Raw genomic sequence first — 12,500 nt, forward strand, 5'->3', positions numbered from 1 at the left:
TGATATATATAATATATATTATATATATATATATATATATATAATATATATATATATATATATATGTTTCAGTTATTTTCAATAAATGTTGATTTTCGGTATACTGACCTTTCCTTCCGGTTAAATTTGGAGCCAGGTTCACTGGCTTGGAAAGGGATTTAAATTTTTTTTTCTTTTATATCGTTTGTAACTATTGGAGAAATCGGTTGTAGGTACTTTTATAAAAATTATTTGATTTTTTTCCCTAAACAGTTCTCGTTTAAGACGAGTTTCTTATTTTTCATGGGTGCTCTTATTATTAACCCGCATTCTAGTTGTATCGTGGATGATATTCGGAATCTTAATTTCAAAAGGTTCCTTTAATTAACTTCCCAGAATTTTTCCAGAGGCCTCTTTGAAAATTTTCTGATGGGTATATTTGGAAACTGAAATTGTTGTTAAAGTAACTACGTTGTTAATTTTTGAAATTTGCCAATAATTTTTATCGAATGGTATTTTCTAGAAACTTGAATCTCGTTTTGCATCAGGTGTAACTTAAGACAACAGATACCGGATTCTTTTGCGTAAGTGAGGGGAGGTTTTTTGGTATTTGTTAAACCATATCCAGTGACTTTTTTTCTCTCTAGTGGTATGTCACCTTAAACTAGATTGATTGGGCTTTCTTTAGTGATTTTGAAACTTGTTTTCTTAGTGATACTTTTTTTGAAATCCTCATTGAGACATTTTTCTTCGAAGGTAAGATTTCTAGTAAACACATTCACAGGTCATTTTTCTTTGTGGTGTATTGATTTTATTGACAAGGTGACAACAAGTTTTTAAAATAAGTATTATGCGTGTTATTTTGTGGAAATATAGTTTTCCAGCATTTATCGTCATTGGTAATTTTTTGAAGACCGCTTTTCTTAGTGATATTGTTTATAAAATACAAATTCCTTTACCTGTCTCTTTTGCACTAAATTTCAGAAAGTACTAGTTTTAAAAATCTTATTTCTTAGTGATGTTTTGAAAAAGATAAATTCTTTTAACTTTTTCGTCAATGAAAATTTTTTTTAAATCACGTTTAAAGCCATTTTCTCTCAGTGATACTTTTTGTAAACCAAATTATTTGGCCTTTTTCATTAGTGAAATTTTAGGGATCAGATTTAAACACCTTTTAATTTAGTGATGATTTTTGTCAAAGGCAAGTTCCTTGTCCTTTCTGTTCAGTGGTAATGTTTAGAAACCTTGATGCCAAGGCCCTTTTTCTCAGTGATATTTTATAACATCATATTTTTTATCTTTGCCTTCAGTAGTAATTATTAGAAAATAGTAATCAAAGACCATTTTTCTTAGTGATTTTTAGAGCAATATCAAAAACCATTTTTCTTAGTGATTTTTAGAGCAATATCAAAAACCATTTTTCTTAGTGATTTTTAGAGCAATATCAAAAACCATTTTTCCTTCAGTGGTAATTGTTTAGAAACCATATTAAAACACCCCCTTTTTTTCCTTAGTGATATTTTATAAAACCCAGATTCAGAGATATTTTTCTGAAGTGATGTTTTAACTCCTCAGCCAAGACGGTCTTCAAGTCCCTGGAATTGTTTCGAGTTCTTAAGTTCAAAACCGGTGAGTAAACATAGAAGGGTTTTAGACGGAAACGCCCACGAAGGCGACAATTGCATGGCCAGGCGATTCTGATTTCGCTCTTACTGCAATCATGAAGAGTGCTTATTAGCTTGTTGATGTTTCTAGCCGAGACGTATGATGGTGTAGTACTTCTGTTCCCAAATCAAAACAATGCATGTCGGTGTTATTACGCACAGTGAGTTCTAGTTCTTATTGGTTCATTTTCAGGCTTCTTGCTGTTTTTCCCGTTTGATGTTATCATATCAGCTGTTCTTAATTTCGATACTTAATGAAATGGCTTTTATGTGATATTTACCCTGCCGGTTGTTTTATGTTTTTCAAGGCAGTATATAAAAACTTAAGCTTTGGTATTATTAAAAAGGTTGTTGCTTTTACTGTTGTATTTTTATATTAATTCATTTTCAACCAATGTTACTGAAACGAGTCTATGTACTTGCTGATTTAGGAAGTTGAATGAGTAATATTTGATTAACATCATTATAATTGCGATTGAGGAAAGAACAGGCTTTGTTATTCATTGTAATTTGTAGTATTTCGATGAATTATCAATAGGAACTCCTTTGCTTGAAGTTAATTGTAAACTCACTTTCATTGTTACCTGAGGCCAATGTAAGGTTAAGTAACATTTGTTCTCGAGCGAGAATTCACTCGGATAAGCTTACTATCATAATTATAATTCTGGTTTTGACTGTTACCACGCTCATGGGATGCGAGCGGAGGTTTCCGAAAATATCATATTTTTCCCAGTTTAAATGGCGCGTGAATAATAGCATGGATTATCGTGTAACACCTGAGCAGTAGTATGTCATAAACCTCTAATTAAAATTAGATTCAAGGAAGTGGAAAAAAGTGTCGTCAAGTTTTATTAATTCAAAACGAATCGTGTTAAATTATTCTAATGAAGTTGAGGTCCTTGTATATAAGCAATTGAACACCTGTTAGTGATATTAATACTTGATTTGTCATTTAACTCTTTTTATTTATTCAGAACCACAATTCCAAGTTCGATGCACAAAAAATCATCTATTCACTGTTAGAATTCAATTGCATGGCATTTTTCGGTGGTCACGCATGCGGGCAGCATTATATCCCCTCACCTCGACCTCAACTTCCTCCCCCTCCCCCTCCCTCCCCCTCCCTCCTTCATTCTTCAACATCCTTCCATACCTCTCTGTACTCCTTCACGTGTTCCTCAACATCTTCCTGTTTCATCCCTTTCCCTCTTTATGCTCCGCCTGTTTCTTAACAGTTTTACCCCTCTTCCTTGATATGTTTCACTTTTTTTTTTTTTTTTTTTTTTTTTTTTTTTTTTTTTTCTTTTTTTTTTTTTTTTTTTTTTTTTTTTTTTTTTTTTTTTTTGTTTTTTTTTTTTTTTTTTTTTTTTTTTTTTTTTTTTTTTTTTTTTTTTTTGCTCCACCTGTTCCTCAACATCCTCCTTCTACCTCTCTATATTCCTTCACTTCTTCCTCAACATCCTCCTCCTCCCTCTTTACACTCCTTCACTTCTTCCTCAACTTCCTCCTCGTACCTCTCTATATTCCTTCACTTCCTCCTTAATCTCCTCCTACCTCTTTATACTCGTCCACCTCCTCCTCCTTCCTCTTTATATTCCTTCACTTCTTCCCTTACACCCTCCTCCAAGTCCTTTGCCTGTTCCTCAACTTTCCCCTTTTTCCTCGTTATACTGTAACATTTTCCTCCGTCCTCCTCCGCCTGGTAAAACTCCTACTCCGCTCCTCCGCTCCCACTAACCCTACCCCTACCAGCCATCATCATCTCCTACCCGCAGCGCCCCTCCCCTGTGTCTCCTTGTTTTCCACTTAAGAAAGCTCCTTTTATATCACCGAAAGGTGAGCTCTTTCCACCAAATAGATGGTGATGAAATAGGGGGGTAATCCTTCGAGCCCCGTTTGCTTGCATGCATATAGTAGCTGTAGATGAAAGCAATCTTCGTTTGGCATTCCACGCTTGCCATCTTTGCTGGTGCCATTGGACAAAAATATTTTTTTGAAGATGCCATCCAAACGTTTCGCTCACGAGTGAGGCTATTATTCTTATGCAATAGTTGTAGAGAAATTATTTTAAGCTAATTCCCCATTGATGATAATACCATCAAACACACAAACATCATGAAAAGTATTAGGTTTGGAAAGAAAGAATTTTGGTCTTGCAATGTATATATATGTAGGATATTGTTTCTTCCCTTATGTAACTAAAACTATAAGTAACCGATAATGCACATAGCCATTGTCTGTCATAAACTGTAAAATTGGAAAAAAATACTCGTCTTCATATATATATATATATATATATATATATATATATATATATATATATATATATATATATATATATGATTCTGACTTCAAAATGTTAATCTCTCTCTCTCTCTCTCTCTCTCTCTCTCTCTCTCTCTCTCTCTCACACACACACACACACTGGAGAGTTCTTCATAATTTCTATAGCATTAAATATAGATGACATGACATAATACGCTTTCATGGCTATGCAGTTGAAGAAATTTTAAAATTTTAGAATAGGATATATCTATTTTTGAGGCTTCTTACCCTTGGTTCATTAAGTCTTTGTTATATATATGTATACAGCAAATTAATTTACAAAACAGTGAGCAAAACAAAGACCAGGGACATTTGATTAGACATGCTCAAATGATAAGAGTTGCCTCAGCTATACTCTGTTTTTTTCCATCTGTCCATCTGCCTGAGGTGGTCGCGCATGCTAACACTGCGTCCAGGCTTTAAATAGTTAGGCGATGTGTAAGTTTTAGGTAAATAAAAGGATATCTGGGTGTACATTTGCAACTGAAAAGTGTTTTAATAATTTACTGTATGTGAATTACACCGTTAATATTCAAAATAGGATATTATTTAAAGCCCGGGATGCAGTGTTACCATGTGCAAACACCACAGGCGGATGGACAGATGGAAAAAAAACGGAGTATAATTGCCATGACATTGGCGTTTGTGACAACAGTTTGCAAGTTTGTACAGTTTGTCAAGGATGTTGGGTATATGAATTAACAATATAACATTAACAGTTTATATTGAATGAGCCCCGTAGGGTGCTAGCGCCGTCCGTGTACCTCACGTGGTGCAGTGTATGCATTACTTGAAGGTCTTTGCACCGTCCTTTTGAGCCCCTAGCTGCAACCTCCTTCATTCCTTTTACTGTATCTCCTTTCAAATTCTCTTCCTTCCACATGTAGTCCACCCTCTCTAACAATTGTGCAACTGCGAGGTTTTCCACCTGGTACACCTTTCAAACCCTTTTACTGCGAATTTCCTTTTCAGCGCTGAATGACCTCGTTGGTCCAAGCGCTTGGCCCGTGGCTTAGATTCTACATTCTATTCTGTTCTCTATATATTGACTGAGAGAGGGAGAACATTTTAGCTACTGTGGTTTATTATAATTAATTTTACTGTCTAAGTATATTTTCAAACATTATTGATGATAGTAGATTCACATCAACCGTGCATTTGATATCTAAGCCAGTCCCTTACGACGCTCCTGATTGGCTATTGATTAGCCAGTACCTTACGACGCTCCTGATTGGCTATTGATAACCCAGTCATAGGGCTGGAAACTCTCAGTCTCTCTTAAGAGTTCACATAGGCAGGATGTTTGTTCCAACTCTCTTGAGGGAGACTTTTGAAAGACGTATCCCTCAGAGGAGGTGGAACATAGATCCTACCCATGTGAACTCTCGAGAGTCTGGGTGTTTCCAGCCCTGTGATTGGCTTATCAACAGCCAATCATGAGCGTCGTAAGGGACTGGCCTAGACATCAAATGCAAGGTTGATGTGAATCTACTATAACCATAACATACTACAGATACATAATACCTTGTGTGTGCGAACACCGCCTAACGACAGCCGCACCAACTAGGCACTCAGAAATAATGAATAGAGGAAGTAAGTGTTAACAGCCGTTAAGGGCAGCTGAATAAGTTGCCCTCATTTGTTGAGCACTGTAGAAAATCCTCGCTGAAGATGTAGAAATGTCTGCGAGACATAAGGATTAATAAGCAGTTAAATGGATCCTTTTTACATTAAAGCTTTAAACACTTCGTTAACCATTAAGTGTTAAGGGAAGGAAGCCTATAGAGGATTATAAATGTCCACTGTAAAGTAATTAGCGCTGAGTTAAGTTCTGATTTTACAAAGTAACTCCATTCATGAGGAATTAATCCCACCAAGTATCCATTATTATAATAAAGGCCTAATGTGTTCTACCAGAAGTTCAAAAAGATATTGATTGGAGAAAAAAGAAAGATAAATGAACTACTGGAGACTATCAAGAAAAAAAGGAGAGGCCAGCAATAGAAGTTTTTAATTAGATAAACTCTCCGTTCGAAACCAAAAACAACTGGCTCTGTAGAAAATGAAAAAAGGCACTGCAGAATCTTTAGCTTAACCTTTGTCGTGTAAGATTGAGCGTCCTAAGAAAGTATGGTTAATTTGACTAGTGTGCGTTGACACAGCCCTAATAATAAGATTTTCTCGACCTGGGTTTGCATCGTCACCGCTGAAGATATCAAACTTTTTCACCATTGTTTTGTAAGAGAAACTAGGGCTGTATACCCTTTCCTTGTCTAAATGTACTTCTATACATCTCTGTTATTGGTGTTACCCTCTAAAGCAAAATCCCGCTATTCACCTTTGCTAAATTCAGTGATGTTACCACCCTGTTATTCTGAAGTACCTGTGACCTTTTTGCTTTGATGAAAAAGATGGAGTATTCCTCTCGTCCATTCCTTTTGGAACCTTTTCCGCATCTAGATAAACCTTACAAACCCATGCCAGCCACAAATCCCACTCCACATTATGATTGTGATCCCACAACTTATGGCGCCTGTACTTGTTTCCCAAGTGCCCTCCAGACAGCTGCAGTAACCTCTGTGTATATTCTGATATTTACATATCAGTGTGTGTTCTCACATAACGGCAGTTTATTTTAGAATACTAATTCCTTTAATACAGGACAGTATTTTTTCTAAACAGTTTGTACCAGTAGCATATTCTGTTTTTAAGGTCCATTTGTTTCCAAGCCTCTCTCTACTGCATTCCTTATAATATGAGGTCTTCTCCATTCTGCAGTAGTTCCCCAGATTTACTCCTAAATTCCATTATATATGTATATAATCTATATATATAATATATATATATATAATATATATTATTATATATATAGATATATATAATATATATATTATATATATATATACATATATAATGGAATTTAGGAGTAAATCAGGGAATCTACTGCAGAATGGACTTTTCACTCAGTGGGTTACTTTATTCCCCTTCCTCTTCTTATACATCTCAGCATCTGCAGCTGCGCCTCAGACAACTTCCGTTTTTCTGCTTCATCCTACCACTTGTTGCATTTCTTTATTCTTCCCAAGCCTCTATACCAGCAAACTCTTCGTGCTACTTCCATGCCCTTCCCTCAAATTCTGCAGGCCTCATAAACTCCTCCTATTTCTGCATCTTTTCATATTTTACTTCGTTTATATTATAGGTGTTTGTCCTCATTACATTCATAGAATCCTTTCAATTTATGAAAGGGTACGTAGGAGCCTTTTCCTTCCAGGAAGAATGTTCCTCGGGAAAAAATAATGAGTGACAGGTATTGAAAAATAATAAAGCCTGCAGCTTGCGATGTACAACAGGTGGGAGGAAATGAGGAAGAACTAGGTTGAAGAACCCAGCTTTTGTGTGAAAATGGAAGAAAGAAAAAGAACGGTAGAATTTAGAGTACGTTTGCTTATTTCTATATGTATTTTAAGGAATTCCTGTATCCCATTTGAAGGATTGAGTTTCCTATTAATTTGGTAGTCATGGGAACGACGTTAAAGGCTCTCTCTCTCTCTCTCTCTCTCTCTCTCTCTCTCTCTCTCTCTCTCTCTCTCTCTCTCTCTCTCTCAGCGTCCTGAGATATACTATATGTAATTTCTTCAAAAGACTTCGTTTTTGTTAACGCATCACTTTTTAATCCTTAGTTTGTTGCCTTGTGTGCTTTAGGTTAAGTGTAATTATAGTTCTTCGTAATTATGCATTTTTTTGGGCTCGTCTGTTGGTATTTTGCCTTTTATTACCTAAAGCGAATCATAAAGATAATTTCGCTCTCAGAGTCTTGATTATGTAATAGGTGTTATGAGCAAGAGCACATGATTTTATAAGGGCATCTTAATTCAGTAGCAGCACTGAATGTATTTCGTATATGAAATGAATCCTGCGTTTTAACTCTTGAACTGAACAATAGCTGTGTTCGGGTGCTCTGTCTTTTGAAATTAACGTTATTGTATTTTCCCCTGAAAAGAATTTTGAATATATTGTAAACTCCGATAGGAATCACGTTTCATCCCTGAAGTGACTCAGTGTTTAATTAAATCCTGCAATTGTATATTTTGTGGCGTAAAATCTATTCCTGAACACATTTCAGTCCTTGACACCACTCGCAAGTGTATTTGGTTCATCGGAAACAGTGAAATATTACGTTATATTTTTATCACCAAATAAATGGAAATATATTTCACTGAATGCCTCTGAATCCCTTTCGATTACTCTCTCTCTCTCTCTCTCTCTCTCTCTCTCTCTCTCTCTCTCTCTCTTATTATTAGGTGGAACCTGTATCCCACGAGTATCAGTGTGGAATTTAGCCTAGGCCTTTTTCTGCATTAGGCCTATCCTGTGGGTGAATGGGTATATATCTTCGTGATTTTCTTAGTCTTATTTTCGTGTTGCGTTTTATGTACACATATATACATATGTATATGTATGTTTGCATATATATATATATATATATATATATATATATATATATTTTGTATGTGTGTAGCTGAGAGAGAGGGCTATATAGACGACTTGGCAAAGGTGTTGAAATGAGAGGCCTTTCAGTAGAAGCAAAAGGTATCTTCAGTATGGATGTGGGTGAGGCAGCACAGTTCATATGTTACGGGTCCAACATCATGCTGGTGGGACCATCAGATTAGGTATGTAAAGGATGACGTGTTTGTGTTTTACTTAGGATATATATTTTTGCTTCAGCAATGGAGAGTTAATGGGGTTTGCTCTCTCTCTCTCTCTCTCTCTCTCTCTCTCTCTCTCTCTCTCTCTCTCTCTCTCTCTCTCTCTCTCTTTTAAAGCCAATCCAAGTGTCTGGCCAAAATCAAGTGCCTGTTTGTCATGGCATTTAATGCTGTCGTAGCATTTAGCGATAATATATAAATTCACCTTCTGTCGCATAAACTAGATTTCCTCTCGAAAATCGGTTTACCCGACAGAAAACTTAAGAGAATTTCTCCGCCCTCATAATTTGGGGACTTTCCCGTAGGCGCTCGAGAGCATAAACTTTGTGAAAGTTTGTTTTCTTTCGTTCCCACTGGAAATGTATACTCTCAGTTTTACTTTCTTGTGTTTTCTTTTATGCCAGCAGCAAAAGGTGACTTATTCCCTATTTTTCCTTCGTTTATCTTTGTTAGAAATAGGAATATTTAAATTTTTTTGGTTTGTTTGAAATTACCTTTTTAATTTTTTTAATGGGTTTATTTTATGTGAAGGACGCATTCATCAGCATTGGACGGGTCTAAAATGATTAAATTGAAAAAGATGTACTATGTATTAGATGATAAATCGGTAAAATCTTTATTTTTTCAACAGAGTTTGGCATTTAGGCCCGTCATAATTATCGAATTTATAATAAAAAAAAGGAAAGTAAATGACAGCCCCTCTGGCCACAATCACCTAAACAAGTAATAGGAATGAATGGTCTAGATTTTGAGAGAAATTATAAACGTTATAAGGGAAGTCGGACTCGAAGTGTAATATAAGTTGGACCTTAGGTCAAAAGTCTCAAGACACTGGTTGAGTAAGCAGTACCAAGCCTTGGTAATGAAAATATAAATGTTTGGTATGTCGAATGTTATGAAAAAGACGCCTACTTACGACAACATAAGAGCTGCATAGGTATTTCTTGATCTTTAGTTGAGATTAGGTACAGAATTGGGAAACCATAGTTGTTTTATTTACGTGTGGATTTTCTGGATAATCAATTTTTGCCATATTTTTTACATTATTTTTTCCGATATTCAGGAGAATGTTTTAAGTGTGGATACTATTTATTAAGAAATTCTTGGACTTTGAGTTTTAAGAAAAGAAGTCATAGCAATTTAGAAGATAATTTTAGTATTCCATGGATACCCCGATTATTCAGGTATTTCATGACTAACTATTGACCTATTTCCATTTAATCTTCGTGTACTTACCATTAGATTTCGATCAAGAAGTTGGTGAAACGTTATCTAGCATCGCAAAAGTTCGAGTCCTATTATCTGAAGATTTTACGTAACGCGTTAATTTGTTCTTTATTTAAAGATTACCGAGAGGTGAAAAATTACTCCAGTTAAAACATAGGGCAATAGTGCCAACATTTTCGCTTCTCTAGGAGGAGGAAAAGGGGAGTTTGCAAAGATAGATGACAAGGAGGGAGGCCATTCGATCTAAACAAGAACAGCTGCGCTCACACAGTTAGATAAAATGCCAGATAAATGGAGGGTAAGGGAATTGGTGAGAGAGAAGAAAAAATAAGACTAATGATAGGTGGATCGGAGTAACAAAGAAAGATACATATCTGGAAGGAGAGAGGAGAGAGAGAGAGAGAGAGAGGAGAGAGAGAGAGAGAGAGAGAGAGAGGACGTTATATGAATGAGGCATCATGGTGCTGTTTTGATGGTTCTCGAAAAGGCAATGGGATCTTTGCTATTTCCATTCACTCATACCTATATCTGTAGTTTCATTTATTCCCAGATAAAAAAAAAACTCATATGAGCCAGGAGGTTTCTGGAGAACATCTTAGGAGTCAGCCAACAGTTTATTAAACGTAGGGGTAAAATTTTAGTTATAGAAGAAGAATTCGGGCGCAGTAGCGTACGTAGAGATTTTAAGCATTGGAAGACTTTCATGATAACAGATTTGATTGGATACATTTCGAGTAACGCACTATTGAGTAAGTCCTACATCTGAATGAAACAACAAACTGATTTAAGGGTAGAGGAATGAGCTTATTGTGCAATCCATCTAGATCAAGCTTTTCTTTTAGACAATTACGGAATTGATTATCATTCACATGTGTAGGAAGGTGACGTAAAATGATTCGTTTGTGTTCACATGATGAGTTTTGGTAATTGTTGAATCTTCATTACAAAATGCATCGTCTTGGAAAGTAGAAATTTATTCATGCCCCATTTTCCAGTTCAATCCAGTATACATTACTAAATATTAGTTCATGTTTTTTTATTATGTCAATAATGTAAGATTACTAAATACCGTTAAATTCAAGCTTACATTTATATTAATGTATATTTGTTTTATTTTCCATGCAAAACAGGGACGAAGTGACCTGCAAATGATCGAAATAACATTTTCTTAAACCGCCACTTTTCTTTGACCAGGGTGGGGTCGTGGGCGAGATGGGCGCCGGGTCGACTTTTGGGGAGAGCGTCCTCAACGACGCCCCTAGGAAGAGTACCATCATCACGAGGGAGAACTGCGAACTCCTGAGGGTGGAGCAGAAGGACTTCCGGTACATATGGCAGGTAAGATGGAAGCTTTGATTTCTTTCAATTTTTTTTCTTTTTCAGGTGATTTTCATCATTTTTGGGAGTTTTTGGAATTGATGTCCTTCGTGGCATGGGTGGTGGTGGTGGCAAGCCAGAGGGGCAGTATATGTTAATTTTTTTTTTTCAAATAGGCTGGTGTGACAGTCTTCATGGGTCGTCGGCATCCAAAGACTATTCATTCTTGACGAAATGTATGAAAAAAAACCGCAATTAAGTAAATAGTTCATGAAAAGGTTAACAAGAAAAGCAAGGAGGGCTGGATCATGGATTAGTCGAATTAATAATACAGATCAGGAGTTGGTTTCTCTCTCTCTCTCTCTCTCTCTCTCTCTCTCTCTCTCTCTCTCTCTCTCTCTCTCCTTTTTATTTTATTTATTTTTTTTTTAGCTAGGGAGATTGTATTTCTGAGACCCTATTATGATAAGCGGGATGCTCTGGGTTCAGTTTGAAAATGTATGGATACGCAAATGGCAATTTTTATTTCAGGAAATGACGTTTAGGTTTTTATTCGGTATGTGTCTGTCTTGCGAGGATTACCCAAACACCGATGATCGGAATTTTACGGTTAAAAACAATTTTATTCACTATGTTCTAAGGAACAATCGATCAAATTTCGATTTCTTGGTCGGAAGACAGATTTATATCTTTGTGTACTGTTACTGCCACGTATATGCATTTAGAAAAAAATTGCATCTTTCTGTTGTCTGTGAAAGAACTATGCAGATGATTTCGGTAATAATGCTAACTGCGTCCGAAAACCTGAAGAGACAGAATCTGTTAGCAAGTAGGTTAATCACCTTGTTGAATTTTTTCCATTTCTGATTGCCTTTTCTTTTCTGGTTGATAGCAACAATACTGAACATCATGAACATCATATAAAACTTTGGTATTCAAGGAATAATTACATTCGCTCTCATGACTGAGCAACTAGATATTTCGTTACCTTCAACTTGAGGTTGGTAAAATGAACTTTGATCTCGCAGTAAGTGAAGAGTATTGTGAAGGACGGGAATAAAATACTAGTTTTCTTTCTTTCGTGTGGTTTAGAGAGTGCTAAGGTTTTTCATGTGCCACAGTTTGGCAGTTATAGTTGCGTTTTCATATATATATACACCACACATATATATATATATATATATATATATATATATATATATATATATATATATGTATATATGTATTATATATATATAATATATATATATATATATATATAATATATGTATTATAT

At 35.6% G+C, this 12,500-nt stretch overlaps 1 protein-coding gene across 8 annotated transcripts in view; it reads left to right on the forward strand.

Moving 5' to 3' along the window:
* The window catches only part of LOC135201449 (rap guanine nucleotide exchange factor 4-like), a 725,795-nt gene that overhangs the window by 450,710 nt on the left and 262,585 nt on the right, over positions 1–12,500 (forward strand). For 6 of the 8 annotated variants that reach the window (XM_064230397.1, XM_064230399.1, XM_064230401.1 and 3 more), the window contains 2 exons: positions 1,555–1,608; positions 11,102–11,245. In XM_064230397.1, coding sequence (XP_064086467.1) covers positions 1,555–1,608; positions 11,102–11,245 — 198 coding nt within the window. The remainder of the gene's footprint in view (positions 1–1,554; positions 1,609–11,101; positions 11,246–12,500) is intronic. The other 2 variants (XM_064230398.1, XM_064230405.1) reach the window with 1 other exon arrangement.

This window comes from Macrobrachium nipponense, chromosome 28 (assembly GCF_015104395.2).
Source record: "Macrobrachium nipponense isolate FS-2020 chromosome 28, ASM1510439v2, whole genome shotgun sequence".
NCBI classification, from domain to species: Eukaryota; Metazoa; Arthropoda; class Malacostraca; order Decapoda; family Palaemonidae; genus Macrobrachium; species Macrobrachium nipponense.